At 49.7% G+C, this 24,550-nt stretch overlaps 1 protein-coding gene across 2 annotated transcripts; it reads left to right on the forward strand.

Moving 5' to 3' along the window:
• The first annotated feature begins 265 nt into the window (after positions 1-265).
• Positions 266-23,460, forward strand: ZNF775 (zinc finger protein 775). 2 transcript variants are annotated; one of them, XM_058297561.2, is made up of 3 exons: positions 266-365; positions 11,112-11,193; positions 21,690-23,460. In XM_058297561.2, exons 2-3 carry the CDS (start codon positions 11,163-11,165, stop codon positions 23,330-23,332), a joined length of 1,674 nt encoding a protein of 557 aa, XP_058153544.1. In that variant the 5' UTR covers positions 266-365; positions 11,112-11,162; the 3' UTR covers positions 23,333-23,460. The 2 variants fall into 2 exon arrangements, with proteins under 2 accessions (XP_058153544.1, XP_071071446.1); XM_071215345.1 differs by lacking the exon at positions 266-365 and adding an exon at positions 5,822-5,958.
• The last annotated feature ends 1,090 nt before the right edge of the window (positions 23,461-24,550 follow it).

Here is a 24,550-nt window from a genome sequence, read left to right on the forward strand (position 1 = left end):
CTTACCTCACCTCTCCTGTCTTCCTGCCTCCAGACCCTTTGTTCGTCCCAGCGGCGAACGGGTTAATGCCAGGTCTCTGCCCCCTGCGAGGCCCCAAGGGAGGCGAGGTCAGCCCACCCACCTGGGCTATTGGCTCTGGAGAACAAAGGGGGCCGCCCCGCGGGCTTCTCCGATAGGGTCGCACTGGTCATCTGAGCGGCACAGCCAATCAGGTGGCCGGGCAGCCCTGGGGATGGCCAGGCCTGCCAACCAATCAGGGGTGCCCGTCCGCCCTGCCCGCCCTGGGACTGGCCAGGGCCGGGCCCACAGTGCCCAACTCGCCCCCGGGGTGGCAGTTCCCGTTAACCTTAGCTACAAAGTCAAAGGTATTTATTTCCCCGTTTCCCCTCCCCACGAGGCTCTCTGACTTTCGGGCTGGGGAGGGGCGATGCGGGAGGATGGACCGTTGCTGGAGGGATCAGCGCCCCGCCCCGCCCCTCCCGCTCTTCCTCCCACCCGGCCGCGAGCTGGAGGAGGATGTGGGGTGCCGGGGGCCTCGGGGCCCCGTGAGCCCCTTCTCCTCCTGCTCCCAAACTTTCCACCCCCTCCTCGCCACACACAGCCCCAGGGGAAGGGGACCTGCAGGTTGGGGTAGGGAAGGGGCTGAGGCAGGGCAGAGTTGTCAGGAGCGGTATTGTTGGGGGGCGGGGCGGGGCGTGTGAGAGCTGGAGGGGGCGGGAGGGCTGCCTAGAGGCCCCTCCCGTGCGCGTTTCTCCCCGTGCCTTGTCCACGGTGTTCGGTAGTTAGCCGTTTGTGTCACTCTCTGCAGTAGACAGAGCTTTTTGAGGGCAGAGTGACACATAGTGGGTGCTTCATAAATGATTAAATGAGTGAGGCTGAAGACTGGAGGTGGAGACCAATGAAATGGAAGCGCCGCAGAAGTTGGGAATGTTATGTGTAGGGGGGTGTTCCCAAAACGACCATTCCAAGAAAGTGGGCCTAGGACCTAAGAATGCAGTGGAGGGGGGGCTGACAGGGTTGGGACTTCCTTCCCCTGTAAAGGTGGAGGATATAGAGTTATTGCCGCCTTCAGCCCTTTGGGCAAGGTGGAGTGTGGAATGGGTCTAGGTCAGCCATAGATGGGATTGGGGTATTCAAAGGCCCAGAGGTTGGAGGTGGTTGTAATAGTTCAGCCTCCACCGTTAACCATTCTTTTTGGTTCCCCATGTTCATCTGTAAAATTGGAGAGATGAGATTGTATGAGTCTTCTAGCTCAAAGTTTCCATAATTCTGTGCTTCTAATATATTTTGGACCAAAATTTCTCTTCTTTCAATACTTCTTAATAAAATTCTTATTGGTGGTTTATAGTGGAACCTTGTGCTAGGTGCTGAAGAGAGAGAAGCACTTCTTGTCTTAAGATTTTACAATCTGGTTGTGGAGACAGACAAAATATTATTACACCATGTAGATGGCACAGGGTTAGGGGGTATACAGATTAAACAGAGAAGACACCTCTGACTAGGATCCAAAGAGGCTCCCTGGAGGCTAGCAGAGGCCGGATTTTGAATGGCCTTATTTACCATGAAATTTTTAGCTGCATCTGAAAGTGTTGGGGGAACCATTGAAGTATTTTAAGCAAAATAGTAACATGGCCAAATTTCAATTTTAGAGAAATTGCTTTGGGATTTGGTGGGTGGGTGGATTTGAGGGGACAAGATAAGCAATAAAACTGCAGCAGTAATCCAGGTGAGATGTGGTGAGGCCTGAACTAAGGCAGTGGCAGTAGGAGATCTTCAAGATAGAACCCAGTCACCTACTGCTTGTGACAGTGAATGGGAAGGAGAGGATGGTTACCAGGTTGCCAGGTATGAGTGGGCAGTTATGCAGGTAGAGGTGCCTGTTGCTAAGCAGGATAGTTGGGGAATGTAGGAGGTGAGCAGGATTGGGGGTGGGGGTGGAGTTTGAGATCTGCGAGACATCCAAATGGGGATGTCCAGAAGTGGTTGAGTATTTGGGTCTGGAGTCCAGCCAGGGGCTTAGAACTGAAATACAGGTTGAGAGTTACTGTTCAGGTAATGGTTGAAGAAAATCCAGGGAAAGGAAAGTGAGAGAATAGTGCAAAGGGCAGAACCCTTAGGGACACCAAGATTTGAGGAGGGAGTGGAGGAAGAGGAGCCTGTGGAGGCTGAGGAGTGGCCAGAGAGGTGAGATGAGAACCAGGAGAGAAGGAAGGAAAGTTTCAGGAGGAAGGCTGGGGTCAGCAGGGTCACCTGCTGGAGAGAGGGGTGCTGTTCATAGAATGGTTAAGTGCCTGCAAAAGAGACCCCTCTTCCCCCATGTTTTGGTCGAGGAGCCTGGAAGAAGAGAAGTCATTTGTGAGAAGAGGTTCAGAAGAGATGTCAGATCTGGAGATAAAGGCCTGTGGCAGAGAGCTTCCCTCTCGGGCTGTAGCTTGCCCCCTCTGTCAGGGGACCTTCTCACTGCTCCTCATGTTGGGAGAATGGCTGTGATCACGGTGGGCAGGTGAGCCAGAGCCAAAAGCGTCTCTGGGAGATGCTCAGATTCAATGCAATAAACATTGGCTGTGTGTTTATCTAATCAAAGAGCCAGTCTAGGTTGGGGGTAAGACCGTGTCTCAGGGCCAAAAGTGGTATATTCCTTGCCACTTAATAGACTAGTGTTAACTACAACAAGATTTAAATACAGTTTAAGGTTCAAGGCAATGCAGGGCAATGAAAGAAGAGCGAGTGGCTCAGACAATAGCATGGAGCCATCCCTGAGGATCTTGGTGTGGCCTTAAAGGGTGGAAAAGACTTTGACAGGCGAGCATGGGTGGAAGGTGGAGATGTCAGAAGAGAGTATTCCAGATAGGGGTAGTGATGATAGAAAAGGCTAAATGGCATCCATTGATGCCAAAAGACCAGTCTGGCATGCAGGATGGGTGGCTGGAAGGCCTTGGTGACCACTCCAGGGAGTTTGTGCTCTGTGGTAGGAAAGATGGGAGCATTTTTGAGAGGCCTGATGAACTGATGAAGATTCCAGCACTCCCCACCCCCAGCAGAGGCAAGGAATGCCCTGGGCAAGTGCAGAGCCCATGGTTGATGTTCTGCCCTCCTGGTGAGGGTTATGCTGCGGAATCCAAGGCAAGGTTTCCTAGGGCTGGGGGTGCTCAGGGGTGTGCAGGGGAGACCTGAGTTCTAACCACCTTTCCCAGCCTCGCTTTCCTCCTTTGTTGAAGGAGACACTTTCCCAAGTTTCTTTGAATGCAGCAAGAGGTGAAAAGTGTTACTAAATTAAAAGGTGACAAGGAATCAAAGGATCTTAGCAGTTGGTTTCATCCCTTGCCTTTAGGTAAGACAGTGGGGGTTCCCAGGCCCTGGGTATCTCCTAAGTGCTGGATTTGGGGCAGAGAAATGTGACTACTGCTCTTCTCAAAAGGGAGATGGGATGAACAAGGGATGCCAGGGTGTGGGACTCAGGTGTGGAGACGCAGATGGGACAGTCCTACCAAGGCAAAGGCAGAAGTCCTAGAAGGAGGCACCTCAGCCCCTGGCAGGCATGGTGGGGTCAAGCAATGACTGACTGTCATGTCCTCCTGGTCCCCAGGGAATGCTGGGAGCAGCAGTCCGAAGTCATTAAACCAGGCTGGCTCTTCATACCAGGGCATGAATGTACCTGAGGCACATTTCTTACAGTGTGGGGAGCGGGGAGGGGGTGATGGCTGCAGCAATGACCTGAAAAGAATTTGTCTTGCCGCTCATAAACATTTTTCAGAATCCTTTTACACGGCTCCCCTCCCTACTTGATACAATTCTATACATAGGAGCAAGAATTATTTCCATTTGCACATGGGGAAACTGAGGCCCAGAGAAGCCAAATGACTTGCCTAGGGTCACAAGCTAACCAGAAGCAAAATCAGTCCCAGTTCAAGGTCTTGGGCCTGCCACTTTTTCCACTACACCATGCTCTTTCTTTGGGATAATGGGATGCCCTTCCCTTGCTCCCCACTCTGGTCTCCTCTCCTAGAAGTGAGGACCAAAGTGTTTGGGAGACTGAGGTCTAAAGATGGTGGAGCAGGAAGAGGGAGGAAGGGGCAGGGCTTGAAGAAGGGTAAACGTGGGGAGTGGACTGGGAGACTTGATCTTCTGCTGAGTAAGATGGTGGGGAAGTTGGAGAGAAGAGAGGGTTTTTGAGCAGCTGGAGGATGGTGATGGGAGAGGAAGATGGGGTGGGGCAGGTCCCAGCGGGACAGGGGAATCGTCACGGGAGTTGGAGAGAGGATGCGAGGCATGCCAGGGTGGAAGGGCGCTCACCTGGTCTGGGCTAGGCCTCTGGGCATGCTTGTTTCTCTGCGGTCCTGGCAGTAAGTCCACAGCCTTTGTGACATTTTAAAATCATTTACTGGCATTTAGCTTGTGTGTCCCGCTTAGCTCATGGACTCTGGACGAGAGGAGGGTATGAAAGTCTGATGGAACCAGGGACGTGGGACTGGCCCTGGAGCAGAGCTGGCTCTCCAGAGGGATATCCAGCTGGAGCATGGTCAGGGCCATGGGGCAGGGGCAGGAGCAGGGCTGGCCCTTCAGGGAGGGAACAGGAGCTATGGAACCAGGTCTTGGGAGACAGGGACCAGGCTGGCTGCCCTCTACCCTGCCCTTCCATTTTGGGGTGTACAGCCATTGGGGCTCATCTCCTAAGCTAGCTTTTGAGCCCAAGTCCAGTGGAAGCTTCCCAAGGCTCTATTCCCTCACCAGAGATTCAGGCTCCTCTGCCTAGCCCTCAGTCCCCGCCCCCTCCCATGCCTCCTTCGTGCTGCCTTCACAGCCCCCTCCACCCTCCAGCCTGGGCACCTCTTACCCAGCCCATGCCTGCACCATGTCTCGCATATTTCTGCTTCTGCACCCCAACACATGCTCTTGACCCAGCCCAGCAAAAGCCCCTCCCTGCCCCCACAAACCTCCACTCCAGGGCTTTGAGGATCAGCTGAGCCACTGTACCTGGGGCTGCATTTTAAGTGGAGGACTATGCAGGTAGACCTGATAATAATAAAAAGGTGCTCAGATCCTCTTCCTCCTGCAAAGCCAAGTTCAAATTACTGAGCAGTGGACAGTAATTGGTGTGTGAGCACTGCGGAGCCTCTGAAGATTGTTAAGCAGCTTGAAGGAGTGACATTTTGGGAAGAGTGATCCAACAGAGGTGGTGTTTGAAGAGAGGGCTTATAAAATGTAGGCGTGGATTGTTCTCAGACAATTATAATGGGAGAAAAAAGATCCCGCCTAGTTTATAGGGTTCAGAAAGTAGAGTGTTCTCACAAGACTTGCCTCATTTGATGCTTATAACAAGCCTGTGGAGCAGGTGTTTTTGGTCACACTCACCCTTAGGAACCTCTGGCTGAGAGGTGAAGTAACTCACCAAGGACAAGCCACGGATTAGTGACAGGTGGGACTAGAACTTAAGGCTCCTGACTATGTCCAGGGTATGACATGGGCCTGATGTGTGGGACTGGGGACCTAAGGAGAAGGACAGGGTTGAAGGGCTGCCTTGAAGTAGGTCTGAGAGCTGGGCCATGCCCCGAGAGACCTCCACCAGCCTTTGGGAGTGGACGTCAGAGGGATGACTTGGGACGAGGAGCCAGCCCTGACTGGGGAAAGGGGGTCAGGGTCATGCAAAGCTGCCGAAAGGGTAAAGGTCCTGCTGCTTCTCCAGGGGCCAGACCCCCTGCTGGGCCTAGCCTAGGGTGGGGTCTCAGGACAGCACTTGGCCTCTGGACACGGCCTAATTCCCTTTCTGGGAATTCTGTCCCTCTCCAGGTTCTCCCCAGTCAACTGGAGCCCTCACTGGCCTCATGCCCCCAGGTCAGGCAACCCAATAAGCGGCTGTTCCCCATCCAAACTGCCTCCCAGCTCTGCTGGTACCTTCCTGGCTCCTTGGAGATTTATGGCTTCTGTTTCTGCTTCCCTGAGTTCTGTTCCTTGGGGCAGGTAGGCCTAATGGGGATACCCATGCCAATATGAGGGTATTGGTGTGCATTTCTGTTTCCATGCATGTGCTGTGAAGTTATTTGTGCTTACATGGTTCACACTGGCACATTTGTGTTTCTGTGAATCTGTAGGTATATCTCTTTTTTTTAATATTACAATTTCTATGTATTTTGCATATCCAGTTTTGCAGATATTCTCATATCTGTCTTTTTGTATCTTTGAAATTTTATTTACTTAGCTGTGTTTAGGTATGATTGTCTCTGGATGTATATGTGTATGCATTTAGTGTTGATATCAATTTCCTATGCTACACTTGTGATTGTATATTTAATAGTAAAACATCAACAGATATCAACTGAAATCAGTTTCTTAGGCAGAGAATCTTTGATTTGCCCTGAGTTATTTTTTATTGGTGATATAGGATTGTGGCCAGAGGATCTACCTCTCCAGAGTCCTCCATTTTTCTCATTCATTCATTCATTATCTGTTGAGCACCTTCTGTATGTCAGAGATGGGGCAGGACCAGGTCCTCCCTTCCTGGAGCTTACAGACTAGAACTTGCCACAGGGGGTTCCCTGCTCTCCATTATGACCTACCACATTGAGCATTGAGCACTTGATTGAGGAACCAAATTTTTAACTTAATTTAGTCTATTTAAATATAAATGACCACATATGGGTGTAGCCAAACTCCTGGTAGTTAGGGACTGGTGGTTTAAGTTGTTATTTATTTATTTTTTTAAGATTTATTTTTTATTTACTCCACCCCCCGTTATCTCCTTTCTGTGTCCATTTGCTGTGTGTTCTTTTCTGTCCGCTTGTATTCTTGTCAGCGGCACCAGGAATCTGTGTCTTGTTTTTGCGTCATCTTGCTGCGTCAGCTGTCCTTGTGTGTGCAGCACCACCCCTGCACAGGCTGCACTTTCTTTCGCACTGGGCGGCTCTCCTTACAGGGTGCAATCCTTGCGCATGGGGCTCCCCTACACGAGGGACACCCCTGCATGGCACAGCACTCCATGTGCGCATCAGCACTGCGCGTGGACCAGCTAGCTCATCACACAGGTCAGGAGGCCCTGGGTTTGAACCCTGGACCTCCCATGTGGTAGGCGGACACTCTATTCATTGAACCAAATCCGCTTCCCTGGCGGTTTTAAGTTTTGACTCTATCGCAGGTACCTCCTGGGTAACTCATGTACCTTCTCTTAGGTGGCGACATGGTCCAGTAGAAAAAGCCCCAGCTGTGGGTGCAGGCTGACTCCAGTTTGATTCTGGCTCCTTCACTTACTTGATGTGTGACCTTGAGCAAGTTACCTAACTTCTCTGAGCCATAGTTTCCTTAGCTGTCTCTCACAGTTGCCAAGGATGAAATATGTGATGCTTGCTAAGTGCCCCACAGAGAGAGAGCACTTGGCACGTGGCTGGTGCTCAGCAAATGGCATACTTTTCCTGTCCCTTTTAAAATCCTGGTCAACCATCCGCTCTTCTTTCCATATCCAGATCAATATGGAGGCATTCAGACAGACACCCCACACTTGCCTCAAATAGATGACAGTGTAGGAGGTGAAGAACCTGCGCATCAGGGAGCAGCAGTGTAAGAGCACACCGATAGATCCCTCCTTGGGGAACACGCTTGCCTCGTGGTCTGAACTTCCTCCTCCCGCCACTCTCCCTCCGTGGGGGGTTGGAGATTTGACTGGAACCAGTCCACCATAAATCCACCTTTGGAAATGACGGCCTAGGACCCAGTCCGGCATCTCGCTTCCTGTGGGTCTAACCCTGAGTGAGCTCCCGTGGGGGTCAGGGCAAGGAGAGGGGAGGCCTGCCGCCAGGGAAACTGGAGGAAATGAGGCTGAGGAAAGGGACCAGGCAGACAGCAGCTGCATGTGAACTCTATGAGCCTGTGAGAAAAGGTGGGGCCGGGGAGTGGGGAGGGTGGCAGGGGGCAAATCCACTGAGAGCGGAGTGGGTTAGACTGGCTGAGGGCTGGGCAGGATGTGGTTAAGGAGGAAGGGGCAGGCCTTGCAGGAAGAATGGTGGCCCCCGCTGGAAAGAGCAGGCACATGGGGCGAGGGGCACTCAGCTTGACATTTGGAGGGGGCAGCGTGAGGAAACCTGCCCCTGCCACGATTTCCTGTGAGGGGAAGGGGTTGGTGGTGTGATGAAGACCAGGATGTGGCTGTGGGCTGGGACCCATTCGCTGATAAGAGCCTGCCGGCTGGGCCTCTGGCCGGGTTTGGGGAGATGCCAGCCGCTCCACCCTCACCTCCCGATGGAAGTCATGTAGGCAGGCCCAGCCCACCGGCTACGGAGGACCGGAGGCACCTATCTACATCTCACCTCCCCACCTGTGGCCTGCGTGTGTGGTTGGTGAAGAAGTGCCAGGGCACTGAGGCTTGGGAGGATGTGGAGAGACCTGGACATGTCCCTGAACTGCCTCTTCCTGGCCTGTGGCCTTTCTCCTCACCCCAGCAGCTGTCTCTCTACCCTCCTTCCCCCCCAAAGCCAAAGCTCCTTTGTTACCTTCCCCCTGCCCCCAAATGTTACCACCTGCCACAGGCCTCAGTCCCTTCTTTGTGTGGCCTCAGCAGTTGTCATGGCAGCTGCTGCCTGGGCTGAGGCTGTCCCACTGAGGCCACCGTTAGCTCAGTGCAGCATGGCTGAGTGGAGTGAGTGGGGCGAGGCGAGGGCCCAGAGCCGGGGGTGGGCTAGGGGAGGTGACCAGGCCTGTGCCTTAGACTAGCTGGTCATCCAGTGTGTGTGTCCTGTTCTCTGCAGAATTTTCTGGGCAACAGAAGGGAAGGGTGCTCAGAGATTGGGGTCAGGGCACTTTGCGATTGATTAAATAACCTTCAGAGATGGTGTGAGTATTGGGGGATTGTGGCTCTATCCCCCTGACTCCTCTTTCCTGACAGGGGTGTGTTGCTGGGCAACTTGCTAGCTTGGGTTCCAGCGACCCCTCCAGCATCAGCCAAGTAATGGGTTCCGGTAGGTGGGATTTTCCCAGGGTTTTTGTCAGCAGGACACCTGGTGGCCCTGTTTTCCTTACACATTCCCACAGAGGGATGTGGGCACCCAAAGACATGGCCTGCCTTCTCCCATTTTATTCCCTTCTCTCATTCCTTATCTTTCAGCCCCTTCCTTCTTTTTCCACTTCTCCTCTTCTCCAGCCCACAAGCCCTGCTTTCCCTGAGCCTGGATGTGCCTCTGACAGAAGTGCTGAGGGGTGCTGGGTAACTTGCTCTGGATCTGTCACCCAAGAACTTAAGCCCTTCTGTGCCTGAGTCTATTTTTAGGACCTAATACCTCTTGGAAGGCAGGAGGGTAAAGTGGGACTGTCTTTGCTTTGGCTTAAGGGGCCCCTAGTTGTGGGGGAGATTTTGAAAAAGCCCAGTCCTACTCCTCTGTCCACCTGAGTTCATAGCCCAGGCCTCTGACCCCCACAGTCTGAGTCTGTCCACGATGAAGGGACCTGTCTTTTTGCCAGTCCTCTGAGCCTTTTTAGTTGGACGTTAAACCTCCAGTTCTGTGAGCGGTTTCCCAAGGTGTGGGGCACAGAAGCTCACACATAACCTGCAGATGAGCGAGTGGGGAGGAAGGAAGCGGGACTCCTGTGGGGTGGGGCCTCTTGCCTCCTTTCGCTGCTGCCCACCTCTTCTCTGTGCCACGAGCAGGCTGTGGTGTCTATAAGAAAGCACAGGAGAAACGCTCAACAACCGGGCCCTCTGCCCTCTTCCCTGAGGCCAGAGTGCACATTCTTAGCTGGGTAGATGCTGGGAGGGGCCCTGGGAGAGGAGACCCTAGGATCGCAGGATCAGCCAGAGCCTGGGGAGGACAGCAAGGGAAGGCTGGGTCTTCCTGTAAGGGTCGCTGAGCCCTGGTGCCTGAAAAGGACACCTGGAGAGGTTCCCCTTCGTGGTGGCAGCACGCGCACAGTGTCTCCGCATAGCAGCCAGCTGCCCATCAGGGCTGGGGCCTGTCGTGAGCACAGGGTGCTAAGGGATAAGGCCCATGACACGAGATCCCTGTCGCTAGAGGGACAGCACAGTCGCTGGCGTGGATAAGATAAGCTGCTAGGCTGCTTGCCCATCCAGCTCTGAGCTGCAGTTCAAACCCAGCAGCGCCTTTAATCCGCACACAGGAAGTGCTGTCTGCAGCCGGGCTCCCTTGTAGGCTCTGGCGAAGTGTCGGTGCCCTTGTGGAGATGGGCAATAGCCCGACAAGTAAATACCATGCCCAGAGGCGGAGAGTCACGAGGTGAAACATGATGAAGAGGGAGAGGAAACGTGAGGTGGAGTTAGGGTCGTGACTTCATATGTCAAGAGTGGTCGGGGGGCCCATGAGAAGGTGATATGTAAGCAGAGACCTGAAAGGCGTGAGGAAGCGAGCCACAGGGAAGAGCCGCTCCACCACCGGCGCAGGAGCACGCTGTGAGCGTGTGAGGAGCAGCGGCATGACCTATCCCTGCTCATGTTCAGGCATGAAATGAGCAAGGCGTGAAATGTTGAGAACTCTTGGGCAGAACAAAAAAGGCGCCCAGGATCGGTTAACTAGGGACTAACTGGTAACCCAGAGTTGACTGTATATTTTTGTGATACAGAGAGGAGTGGCTGTGGGGGTCTCCCTGGAAGGGCCTGTGCTGAAACATGGAAGGGAACTTTGAAAGAGAGGAGGCCAGGCATTTCAGAGAATTCGAGGGTCAGTTCTGGCTTCCAGGGGAGTGGCCCTGAAGATGTCATCATTCACTGGGCAGCTTTGTGCTTATGTCTTCATGCCCTCACAGATCCCAACAAACCTCTGTTAAACAACTGAGCCTCCTGGTTCTCACACATGGTGTCCTTCACACATCCACCCTGCAAGGGCAGGGGCCGTGAAGCTTGGTCCGGCACTTAGATCATTTAACCCTCTCTGTAACTTGGAGCATGTCAATGGCCGCTCTGGCTTCCATTTCTGCTTTGTTAAATGGGAACTGCACCTATTTTACTTGTCAAGCAGGTGAATTGTATGTGGCAATTTCAAAAAGCCTGCAAATTCCAAATGAGGTAAGTGAAAGAAACCTTTGAGAAAGAGCATGCATTACATGAAGTGGGATGAGACCAGTTTTCTTCCTTGTCCCACAGGCCAATTCTCTTTGTTTTGCTCCCATCTTCCCCACAGATGGCAGGGCAGGGACCCAGCCCATGCTGATGCCTCAGGAAGCCTCCAAGGATGGAGAGTGGCCTGGCTGGTGACGGCACAGGTAAGAAAGAGAAGATGAAGAAGGCAGGAAGTCAACCAGACGCCTCCTCCCAGGCCTGCCTGCCTTTGTCCTCTCTGTAGCTGAGCATGACTTGCTGTCAGTAGCTCAGCCAGTAACTTTTAAAATTGTAGAATTTCAGGGCGAATTAAAGGATATCGAAGGTCATGTCAAAGAATGGGACAAAGGCTAGAGGAGCTGAAAAAAAAAAAGACAAAGCCCAGCCTATTAACTTGCCAGGCAAGTGAACACACACACCCCTATAGAAATTGCAGAGCTGGGGGGCAGGTGTAGCTCAGTGGTTGAGTACCTGCTTTCCATGTGTGAGGTCCTGGGTTCAATCCCCGGTACCTCCAAAAAAAAAAAAAAAAAAGGAAGAAATTTACAGAGGGGAAAATCAGTTTTGTTTTTTAAAGTGCTAGAAAGGAAAGCGGACTTGGCCCAGTGGTTAAGGCATCCATCTACCACATGGGAGGTCTGTGGTTCAAACCCCAGGCCTCCTTGACCCGTGTGGAGCTGGCCCACGTGCAGTGCTGATGCGCGCAAGGAGTGCCCTGCCACGCAGGGGTGTCCCTCGCATAAGGGAGCCCCACGTGCAAGGAGTGCCATAGGGAGAGCCGCCCAGCGCGAGGGAGGGTGCAGCCTGCCCAGGAATGGTGCCAACTACATGGAGAGCTGACACAACAAGATGACGCAACAAGAAGAAACACAGATTCCCGAGCCACTGACAACAACAGAAGCGGACAAAGACGACGACACAGCAAATAAACACAGAGAACAGACAACCTGGGCGGGAGTGGGGGGAGGGAGGGGAGAGAAATAAATAAATCTTAAAAAAAAAAAAAAATCCCTCTTATATGTTGGTCAGGGAAGTACCTTCATTTAGGTCCAGTGAGGCTTTAAAGGTCATGGTCTTTATCAACTAAAGCTGGTTAGTGTTGGTTGTGTTGAAATGCAGCGGTCAGTTTTCGTCTCTTCCAGGCAAGTGCTGCTGCAGGTGAAACACTCGCCTTTCGAGTCCGTGATCTCAGCTGAAGCCCTTCCCACATCCATGTACCGTGGGAATGAAGGCAGACCCTGGCAGCTGGGAACAGCTCTGACCAGCCTCTGTGGCAAGCCCTGCCCAGCATAGTTGGGGCTGCGGGTGCCTCGGGACCCCTCAGCAGTGACTCAGGTCATCACTTCTCTCCCAGCTCCAGAGGAGTCTCCCAATGGACCTTGGAGCACATGCCCACTGCCCCTGTGGGGAGAGCTGCCTTCCCTACCTGAATCATCATTTTGATGGGCCTTAGATGGAGACAAAAACCAGGCAGTAAGGTACAAAAGAAATGCATCAGCAAGTTCAAAGGGAGACAGTGTGATGTCTGGAAAAACCCTCCAGACTTGGTGCAGGAAGTCTGGCCTTTCCTGGCAGACTTTTCAAGGGACCGTGGCCAGCCCACGCCCTAGTCTGGAGTGCCTTTTCCTCCCCTGAGATGCCAGGGTTTGGGCGCACAGGTTCTCACTTTGGAACACTGAAAGCACTCTATGTGTGCTTAAAAGTGTGCTACTGACATTACAGTAAAGCCTAAACCAGACCGTTCCAAACTTTTTAGTAGAATGGCCCTTTTTCCCAGATAAAGACCCAAGTGGAATCCTAACACAGACGCCCCATAGCAGTGAGACAGCTGTGTTGGAAGTGAGAGACAGAGTCCACCAGCCCCGCTCTAACCTTGTGGTTTTAGTTGGGAAAACACTGGCCAGACTGTTGGGAGGCACCGAGGCCCAGGCACTGGGTGGCAGCTGTATTGTCCTTGGCCAGCAATGCCTGTTTAAACCATCACCACCTGGAGCAGACTGCCCTTGAGGCGGGGACACACACTTTGCACAGCCTCAGAACAGCCAGACCAGCTGGAAGGCGTCCACTTGTTAGATCATTGCGCCTATACCTCTAATGCACCTTTTAAATATTATCTGAGCCATTTAGAATCTTTTTAAGAAGCCAGAGATCCTTTTAATGATGACTGAGGAGCCCTCATCATTTCAGGGCTCCTTCCAAAGGGAGTTCTGGAGACCCTGTTTTCCTTTGTGTTAATACATGTACCCTAAGGGCATGTGCCCTGTGACAAACTGAAGTTCAAGCACACACCATCCCCAGGTTTTAGGGCCTCAGGGGTAGATGTGCAAGGTTTAAGCTTCACACACAACACAACTCATTTCTCCTTTTCCAGGAGGCAAGAGAACGCTGCCATGGCATTCTGGGACTTCCAGGTCCAGGCCATCTTGGCCTAGAGAGGGCGGGCCTTCCCAGCCGGTAGACACGTATGATGGACGTTGAGGCCAAGTTTGATCAGGGCAAGACAGTCGCTTTCGTGGGCCTGCAGAGCTTTACCAGTGCCCTGTCACTCAGGGACAGATGGCGTCTCTCTTACTTTAGTTTATTTTGGACTTGCTGCCTGACTGCCTATTTGGACACCTAGCACCATTAACATCTTCCACTCGCCAATATGTCAGTGCATCAGAAGATGCACTCATGGTCACGTTAACTTGTTAGACTTGGGTGTTCAATTCCTGCCAATATACAATTTAAAGCACTTGAGGATATTTTGTTTCTAAATTATTATTCCTAACAAAGTGACTTCTTTCAACTAAGCACTTGGGGAGTTATTTTCCCAGGAGGGAAACTGGCTCTTTAAAGCTTGTTTTCATGGTCCCCCCCATGGTCCTGACATCGTTTTCTATGCCCTCCTGATGATCTTGGCAGCTTTGGAGTGGAATAGAGCTTGTAGGTCCTAAGCTAAAGGTCCCTGGATTAGAGGCATTTTCAGTTTTTTTATTTCTTAGTAATTTTTAAAGATTTAAAAATTATAATTTTGAATACTCTTATAAAAATTCAGAAATATAGGTAAAAGTAACAGTCCCCTTTGACTTCCCATCTAGTTGCACTATCATCCTTATCTCCCACAGGGTAACCCTCATTTTCATTTTGCTGTGAATCATCGTGACTCATGCATATATACATGGAGACATACAGTCTTATTTTTCATAAATGGGATCAGACTTCATATTGTTTACAACTTGTTTTTTTCTCTTAAAATGTTTTAAGGGAGTGGATGTAGCTCAGCGGTTGAGCACCTGCCTCCCACATGGGTGGTCCCAGGTTGGGTTCCCAGTGACCCCTGAAAAACAAAAACAAACAAATGAAAAAACTGACTCAGGGAAGCTGATGTTGCAGTGGTTGAGCACCAACTTCCCACATGTGAGGTCCTGTGTTAAATCCCTAGTCACCAGTACCTCAAAAATAAAAATTAAAAAAGTTTTAGAAATCTTCCCACATTAGTACATATCATACCTTTAATTCTTTCTAATCGTGGCATAGTATTCCATATTATGAAGGAGGTGAATATTTTTTTAAAAAAATATTCTCATTGATGGGTAATTAGATGGTTTTCAATGTTTTAGTATTATAGGTAGCACTTAAGTGGATATTCTTGAACAATCCTCATTGCACTTATAAGTAAATATGTTTTAGGCTAAACCCCAAGAGTGAAATTGCTTGATTAAGGGGATAGAAGATTAAACACATTTACAATTTTAATAAGCACTGTTAAATTGTCTCCCCAAAAGTCTGAACTAGTTTCTGCTTCTAGCGTACCCACACATGTACTTATTTTCCTATCTAGTTTCCATGTATATGTGTGAGGCAGGAATATTATAGATCTTTCAGTTTTTGCTATCATAAGTGTATTAGTCAGACAAAAGGGTGGCTGATGCAAAATACCAGAAATCTACTAGGCGTTATAAAGGGTATTTATTCGGGGTAGGAGCTTACAAATACCAGGCCATAAAGCATAAGTTACTTCCTTCACCAAAGTCTATTTGGAACAAGATGGCTGCTGACATCTACGGGGTTCAGGCTTCCTGGGTTCCTACATTCCTGGGGCTTGCTTTTCTCTGCCTTCAAGGTTCCTTCCTTCCTGGGGCTGGCTTCTCTTTCCTCTGCGAGCTTAACTTCCAAGTTTACTTCCCGCAGCTCCAGCTTAAGTCTTCAGCATCAAACTCCAACATCAAAACTTCAACATCAGAAACCCTCAACTCTGTTCTTTGCCATGCCTTTTATCTGTGAGTCTCCACCCACCAAGGGGTTGGATCTGGGTGAGGACTCCACGCCCTAATGATAACTCAATCATGTCCAGGTACAGATCAGATTACAAACATAATCCAATATTTCTTTTTGGAATTCATCAATTATATCAAACTGCTACAATAAGTGATAAGATTCTTTGCTAGTACATTATTTTGCATTTTGTTGATTACAGTGAGGTTGAGCCCCTTTTCATATATGTCTGTTGGCCAATTCTTTCTTCTCTGATTTACCTATGTACAGGAATTCTTTATATATGCTGCATATAGATCCTTATAGCTATTCCATTTTTTTCTAGACCTGTGCCATGTAGTATGATAACCACTAGCTACATATGGCTATTTAAATTTAGATTTAAATTAATTTAAATTAAATTTAAGGGAAGAGGATGTGGCTCAACAAATAGAGCATCTGCCTACAATATAAGAGGTCCAAAGTTTCGATACCCAGGGCTTCCTGGCTCCTGTGGTGAGCTGGCCCATGTACAGCGCTGCTGCACGCAAGGAGTGCCGGCCCATGCAGGGATGCCCCCGCATAAGGGTGCCCCTCGGTGCAAGGAGTGGCCCCTGTGCAAGGAGAGCCGCCCTGCACGAAACTGCAGCCTGCCCAGGAGTGGTTCCACACACATGGAGAGCTGATGCAGCAAGATGACGCAACAAAAAGAGACACAGATCCCCAGTGCTGCCTGATGAGAATATAAGCAGACACAGAAGAACACACAGAGAATGGGGGGGGGGGGGGGGAAGAAGAACTAAATAAATAAATCTTTTTTAAAAATAAATAAATTTGTGTTTTTTTAAAGCATTTTATTCTTTTATATATATTTTTTTCTCTCCCTTCCCTCCCCACCCCCAGTTGTCTGCTCTCTGTATCCATTTGCTATGTGTTCTTCTGTGTCCATCTGTATTCTTGTCAGCGGTACCCGGAATCTGTATCTCTTTTTGTTGCGTCATCTTGCTGCATCAGCTCTCCATGTGTGCAGTGCCATTCCTCGGCAGGCTGCACTTTTTTCACGCTGGGCGGCTCTCCTTAGAGGGCACACTCCTTATGCGTGTGGCTCCCCTACGCGGGGGATACCCCTGTGTGGCAGGGTACTCCTTGCGCACATGAGCACTGCATGTGGGCCAGCTGCACATGGGTCAGGAGGCCCTGGGTTTGAACCTTGGACCTCCCATGTGGTAGGCAGACGCCCTATCTGTTGGGCCAAATCCCGCTACCCAATAAATAAATTTAAAAATTCAATTCCTCAGGCATGCTAAGCCACATTAACATGCTCAATAACCACATGTGGCTAGAGAGTGTATTGAACAGCTCAGATATAAAACATTTCCATTATTCAGAAGTTTTCAGGAAAACCCTTTCCAAAACTGTCATTCTATTCTACTTTATTGTGGTATCTTTTGTCATAGAAGTGTTTTAAATTTAATGTTATATATCTTGTTTAAAAGGTTTTAAATTATTTCTAGATTTAATTATTTCTAATCTTAATACTTATATTGTCTTTTCTTAAATATTAAACCAGCCCTTAAATCCATCTGGAATTGATATTTGTAAACTATATGAACTAGAAATCTAAATATTTTTCCAAAAAGGTAGTCAGTTATTCCATCATATAAGCCAAATTCTTCCTTGTTCATTTTTAGAATTTTCTGGGAAGTTTATGTACATTGTAAATTTTATAATTAATGCAATTAGGTTTATACTGAATTTAAACATTATTTTGGAGTAAAGAGGTTCTTTGCCTTCTTATCTAGGAATATGATATAACTGTCTTTTCTTTCATTTAGCCTTTCCTTATCCCTTCACTAAAGTTTAATTTTTTTTTTTTTTCCTAGAAGGTACCAGGGATTAAACCCAAGACCTCATACATGGGAAGCAGGCCCTCAACCTCTGAGCCTCATCTGCTCCCTAATGAGAGTTGGTTCTTTTTTTGTTTTTGTTTTTAAGAGGTAGAGGGATTGAGCTTGAGACCTTGTACATGGGAAGCAGGCACTCAATCACTTGAGCTATGTCCGCTTCCCTAATTGTTTTCTTTATGTAAGTTTTGCATGTTTGTTAGATTTATTCTTGGTGAAGTTATTACTTTTATTGCCATGAAAGAAAAGCTTATGATTTTTCTGTGCTTTTGGATTCTGATGATCTCGTTGAACTCTTTAGCTCTAATAACTGTCAGTGGATTCTCTGGCACATTCAAGGTTAATCATTAGCAGCAATTGGAAATATCCTTTCCAATATTTATATCGTTTTCTCTTTTCCCTATGCTTTAGTTAGTTCCTCTGTGTCAATGATAGTGAGCACCCTTGTTTTGTTCCTGTTTTTAATGGGCTTCTAATCTTTTGCCTTTGGTTTTGTTCACTGTAGATTTCTAGTATAGATCCTTTGTCAGCTTATGAAAGTTGCCTTTATTCCTAGATTGCTAAGAGGTCCTTCCTTCCTTCCCCCCTCTGTCCTTCCTTGTTCCCTCCCTCCCTCCCTTTCTCTTTCTTCTTTTCTTCCCTCCAGAAATGAAGTTTAATTTTATTATATTTTTGCCTCCTTTTTTTCTTTCTTTCTTTTTTCCCATATAACCCACTCCCCACCCCCCCACCACATCATTTTTATAAATTATATACTTTTGAAAATATATACATCACATAAAAAATGTTACATTAAAAAATATGAGATTCCCCTATACCCCCCATCCCCCCACCCCACTCTTCCCACACCAACAATCTCCCCCATCATTGTGGCACACTCGTCACACTCAGTGAACACATTTTGGGGCACTGCTGCACTACACAGATAATGGTTTACTCTGTAGTTCGCACTCTCTCCCAGTACATTCAGTGGGTTATGGCAGTATATATAAAGTCCAGTGTCTGACTCTGCCATATCATTTAGGACAACTCAAAATCCCAAAAATGCCCCCACATCACATCTCTTCTTCCCTCTCCCTGCCCTCACCAACTACTGTGGGCACTTTCTACACCTCAATGCTAAAATTTCTTCTATTACTTGTCATAATAGTTTTATAGTAGAATATCAGTAAGTCCACTCTAGTCCATAGTTTATTCCTCCATTCTGTGGACGCTGGGATGGTGATGTCCCCTTCACCTCTAGATCAAGAGGGGGCTTAGATCCCACATGGTTGATGGATGTTATTCTCCTGCTTATAGTTATAGGCTCTCTTGGTTCCCTGATGTGGTGGTTGACGATCTTCACTTCCCTTTTAGCTAACCTGCGTAAGTCCAATGAACCAGAGAGTAGGTGTTGCAACTCTGCTGAGGCTCAGGGCCCAGCTGGCACATGGACCGTCCAGAGATTTAAGTCTCCTGAATATACACCAACCCCAGCACGAAACACAGGTTCAGTAAAACTGACAGAAGAGGTATGTGTAGAAAGGTCACATCTGAGTCCAACTCCGTCACACTCAGGAACACAAATTCCAAAGTAGGGCCCACTAACAAGACACTGAACTCCAGAGCCATCTGCCAGGACCATAGAACCTGTGTGTCTCTGTAGCCCTCAGGAGCACCAGTACCTGGGGTTGTACCTACTTTGGCTCTCTCTGGGATCCTGCTGAGACATGCGTAAGCGTGACTCTATGATGACCTCCTGACTCTTTTTTGAAGACTCTTAGCCATATAAATTCATTTATCTTTACCATTTCCCCCTTTTATTCAAGGTCTTTCTCTAGTTGCATCACCAGCTAGTGATTGGTAGTAATCCCTCAGCGACATCCCCAGTAGTCATGTCCCATGCTGGGGGGAAGGTAATGCATTTACATGCTGAGTGTGGCTTAGAGAGTGGCCACATTTGAGCAACCTGGAGGCTCTCAGGAGGTGACTCTTAGGCACCCTGCAGCTCTAGGCCTAGTTGAAATTTCATGCACACAGGCTCATAAGCATAGTCATCAGTATCAAGAGCTCATCATTGGACCATCCTTCTTCACTGCTCTTTGCCCTTGCACTTGGGGGATTGTTGCTGTTCCACTGGGGAATGTGACAGAGCTCCCCTGGCTAGGAACTCAGCACTCCCTCAGTTGTCGTTTGTAACTAACTACTATGAAAATACACATCGAATATCCAAACATTTTTATATACCCTATGTGCATGCCCTGGAGAGCTCCCTCCCAACCTTGTGTCCTCCATCAATAACACCCCATATCAGTGTTCCTCCCCTGCCATAGTTGAACCCCTCTGTGGTCCAAAACTTCTTTGAAAATGAAGCCTAATATATTAGCAAATTCAACTGTAGGAAAATGAAATAGTAATGGTAGGTTTAAAGATTAGAAATAGAATACATACTAATGTAGAAAAACTAAAATTAAAAAATGAATTGGGGTATTTAAAAATGACAAGTATAAAACTTTGTTTTTGACATTTTGCCTTTTTCACTAATAGGTGTTGCCCTATAGGTGCAGTGGCAAGGCAGTTTCTCTGATTCCTTCCTCAGTGTCTACATCTTTTTTTTTTTTTTTTAATTTTTAATTTTGTCTTCAAAAAAGTTTTAGATCATAATAATGCCACATATACAATATAGGGGATTCCCATATATCCAACATCAAACCCTTTCCCTCTTCTCCAGCAGTGATCTTTTTACATGTTCATGTTATATTTGCTGTAGCTGATGTACAGATATTGAAACAGCTACCAAACATGGATTCATTTTGGTTTATATTATGGTTTATATTTTAGACTGTACAATTTTCTAAATTTTTAATTACATTATGGTTACATTATGGTTTACACCATAATGTATTATGTATTTATGTTCCTAAGAATGTTAAACCCAGTGATTTCCTGCCTACCTCCACCTTTCCCATGCCTGTTTTTGTCTTGTTTTGATACTGGAGTTACGCTAGCCTTGTAGATTCTCTCCCCACTCCCTTCCTTTCCTCCTAATCACTGTAATATTCTGTGTAAGCTGGGAATAAACCTTTGACATTTTAGTAAAATTTGCTTATGCAATTATAAGGACCTGTTACCCATTTTAGAAGTAGAGCCTTGGCTTTCCTTTCAATCTATTTTGTTTATATAGCCAGGATTTCTACTTACTCTTCAGTCAGTTTTGTTAATTTATATTTTCATACAAAACCATCTTTATATAGATTTTTCAAGTTTACTGATATAAAGTCTATGTAGAAGTGTAGAATTTTCAGAATTCTTTTTATAACTATTCCTTTTATGCTAGCATTTCTGCTTTTATTTTGGGTTTATTTTGTTTTTTTAATATTGGCATGTGTTTATGGTTTTTCTTTGTTCACAACTGCTTGTAGAAGAACTTTTTAGTTTCTTAGGTCTCTTTAAATGTAAATTTTTAGTAAAGTATATAACACACATTCAGAAAAGTTCGTGGATAACAAGCTCTATAAATTCTTCTAAAGTGAAAAGCCCATGTAACCAGTACCCAGATCAAGAAAGAACATTTCCAGAACCCAGAAGCCCGTCATGCCCCCTTCCAAGCACAGTGCCCTCTGTAAGGAGAGCCTTTTCTTGACTTCTAACTCACCGATTAGCTTGGCCAGCTTTTAATTCATACACATGAACTCATACAGTATTCTTTTGTGTCTATTATGCCTTGTGTCCATGCGCTAGGAAGACCACCTCTGGTAGACTTGTGTGCAGTGTAGGGTATGGGCTAGGAGCAGAGTGTTGTAGGATCCGTGAGTAAAGTGGGTTTGATTTAATACAAGGACAAAGCAACACCTACTTTGGCCTTTGTGATCTACTTGATTTTGTCTAAGGATGGTGAGGTTGCCAGACAGGTGAGGTGTTAGTACACTGGTTTCTGCCCCAATGTGGGGGGTTAGGGGAGGTGGACAGAGGAAGAGGTGGGCAGCAGCTGCGGACAAGGGGTGTGGGCACCCCTGTTTATCGAGGGATTAGGGGTCACATGCCTAGAAGGCTCTCAGTACAGCTGTTTTCTTAGAAAAAGAATGGTATTTTGGGGGAAACTTGACCATTTTCTTCTTGTTCCTGGCTCAGAAAATTCCACTGGATTGGTTTCTTTAACCTCTGCTTCTCCTGGGCTAGGTGGCCCAGGACACCATCTCAACCTTAGGCTAGAGAAGGCAGATACCATCCACACTGTGGATCTCCTCATCCTTGGCACAGCTGTGATTGTCTTTTCTTGTATTGCTTTTCTCTCTGCTCTTCACACCTCAACCTTCCCTTATCATATTGTCTTTTCTACCTGTCTCTACTTTCTTTGCTTTCTCTTTTCCCCTCATTTTCTTCCCTCCATTTTAAAATCTTTTCCTTCTGCATTCTTTTTTACTGCCTTATTTTTCTTCTCTTCTCTGCCCTACTTCCACTTTTCCTCTCTCCCACTCTTTCTCTCCATCCCACCACGCAGTGAGTAATCTCTCCCCATCTCTTCCCCTTGCCTCCTGCAGGAGATGGACCAATGATGAAGATAAAGCAAGAGAAGCAAGAGTGGCTGCTCCAGACGCTGGCGCCCCAGGCCATGCTTCCAGAGAAAGATAAGGAAAACATTTTCCAGTTGCATCAGGGCTTCCCGCCATGCCAGACCATGGGGAAGCCTCGAGTCTTGGGGGGACAAGAGGAGACTGGGGGTCCCCGGTGGGCCCCCTCGGCCGAGCAGGATGGGGGCGTGGCGCGCAGGGCTTCCGTAGCAGTTCCCACCTTGCCAAGTGCGCAGCTTTCTGCTGGCGAGGGTCACTTCGTGTGCCTGGACTGCGGGAAGAGGTTCAGCTGGTGGTCGTCCCTGAAGATCCACCAGCGCACCCACACGGGGGAGAAGCCGTACCTCTGCGGCAAGTGTGGCAAGAGCTTCAGCCAGAAGCCGAACCTGGCGCGCCACCAGCGGCACCACACGGGCGAGCGGCCCTTCTGCTGCCCCGAGTGCGAGAGGCGCTTTAGCCAGAAGCAGCATCTGCTCAAGCACCAGAAGACCCACTCTCGGCCCGCCACACACTCGTGCCCTGAGTGCGAGCGCTGCTTCCGCCACAAAGTCGGCCTCCGCATCCACCAGCGCGCCCACGCCCGAGACCGCCAGCTGGCCCGAGGCGAGCTGCAGAAGCTGCTCAGAGACAAGGTGGCCCGCAAGGCCTGTCGCCTGCGGCCAGTGCCGCCGGAGCTCGCCGAATGGGCCTGGCTGGGGCTCTGTCAAGGGTGGTGGAACAAGCCCGGGGCCCGGCCCGGCATCTCTGTCCCCGCGGGACCCGGCGAGCAGCGCCAGTTCATCTGCAACGAGTGCGGCAAGAGCTTCACCTGGTGGTCGTCGCTGAACATCCACCAGCGCATCCACACGGGCGAGCGGCCGTACCCCTGCCCCGAGTGCGGGCGGCGCTTCAGCCAGAAGCCCAACCTGACGCGGCACCTGCGCAACCACACGGGCGAGCGGCCGCACCCGTGCCAGGCCTGCGGCCGCAGCTTCCGCCAGAAGCAGCACCTGCTCAAGCACCAGCGCACGCACCTGGCGGCCGAGAAGGCCGCCCAGTGCCCCAGCTGCGGCAAGAGCTGCCCCAGCCGCGCGGCGCTGCGGGCCCACCAGCGCGCCCACGCCACCGCCGAGCTGCTCCGCGGCGCGGGCTGTCTCCGGCCTGCGGCGGCCGAGGGGGAGCCGGGCCCAGGCTCCGAGCAGTCCTCAGAGGGCCCCCTGGGCTTCTCCACCCAGCCGCTAGGCCCCCAGCGGCCGCAGGGGCCGGGGGGGCTAGTGTGGAGCAGGGTGCGCGGGGGCATGGGCGGGGCGGGAGAGCGGGTGCCGCCGGCCGGGCCCGAGCAGCGCCAGTTCATCTGCAACGAGTGCGGCAAGAGCTTCTCGTGGTGGTCAGCGCTCACCATCCACCAGCGCATCCACACGGGCGAGCGGCCGTACCCCTGCCCCGAGTGCGGGCGGCGCTTCAGCCAGAAGCCTAACCTGACGCGGCATCAGCGCAACCACACGGGCGAGCGGCCGTACTTGTGTGCTGCCTGCGGCCGGGGCTTTAGCCAAAAGCAGCACCTGCTGAAACACCAGCGAGTTCACCGCGGAGCCCTGGCTTCCACCCCCAGCACCAAGGAGGAGGCACTTTAATGGACCCTTGACCCAAGCAGACCTCCTGGTGGTGGTGGTGGTGATGGTGTGTGCGTAGAAATGAGTAACGGCCAGGAATGGTTGGCTTTTAGAAGCCCAGCCGTGGAAGACCCCCTCAAAAGGTGGATTCCTCAAGGCTCTGAAGACCTGAGAACAGGATTTCAGAGGCATCCAAAAGGGTGCCCAGGAAAGGTCCCAAGAAGTGCTCAGGGCTGAGGGAGGTGTTCTGGGTGAGAGGGAACATCCCTAACTCTGGAGCTGGAGGCCCCATGGTGAGCAGAGGCCCCCTCTGCATTCCTCCTCCAGGTGGGATTCCCAGGTCTGCTACCCCAAGAGGGGGAGGGCAGTTGGGGGCTTAGTAAGGGTTTACTAGTGTGAATGAAATGGCCCAGCTCTGGACTGGTCAGCTGTAGCACTGGCCTTTGGGATGGCCGGGGGCCTGTCCTTGATGAGAGAGTCAGGCAGACTCAGTAATCCAAGGACTGGAAGCCCGAAGCTGTGTTGAAGGATATCCCCGGCACCCAGAGCAGTGCCCAGCACTTAATGGCCATTTGGTAAGTAGTTTTGGAATGGTAAACGGTTAGCTGGTCCTTCTCCAACCCTGAGTGCTGCGCTGCCCAGCATGCCGTGTGTGCAGGCCTGATCCTACAACTGGTATATGTGTGGTGTCAGGGACGCTAGGTCCAAAAGGGAGGGACCTAGTAGCAGGAGACAGTCACACATGTTGCCCTTACTCAGTGGTTGGGAGGGCATGCCTGAAATGGGATGGCAGACTGCCTACTTGGATTCTTACCAATCCCACTGTTTTTAGAAGAGAAAAATGAAGGATCAAATATTTCACCTGGTCTCATTGTCCTTTCTAAGCCGCCCTTATTGAACCCCGGGCCTGTGTGTGTTCTCCGAGGGATCCATTTGCCCCAGACCAGGGAAGTGAGCTGAGGATGGAGGGCAATAGTCTGTCTTCCCTTCCTCTTCAAATTAATTTGATGTCTTGCCATAAGCCTTTGCAACTTATAGCCCCCCACGCCCACCCAAAGGCCACTCCTCATCCCCTTTCAAAGCAGGGTCCGCTGAGGCCCTCATTACTTACAGAAAACCCAGGGTGCCAGAGGCTGTAGTCTTCAACAGTGTTTTCCCAGAGGGAGGATGGATTGTCAAGGGTGGAGGGGTGTTGGGGTACCAGGGTTGGAGAGTGGAAGGTGGGAGGAAGAAGAGGGA

This window comes from Dasypus novemcinctus, chromosome 5, assembly GCF_030445035.2.
Source record: "Dasypus novemcinctus isolate mDasNov1 chromosome 5, mDasNov1.1.hap2, whole genome shotgun sequence".
In the NCBI taxonomy this organism is placed as follows: domain Eukaryota; kingdom Metazoa; phylum Chordata; class Mammalia; order Cingulata; family Dasypodidae; genus Dasypus; species Dasypus novemcinctus.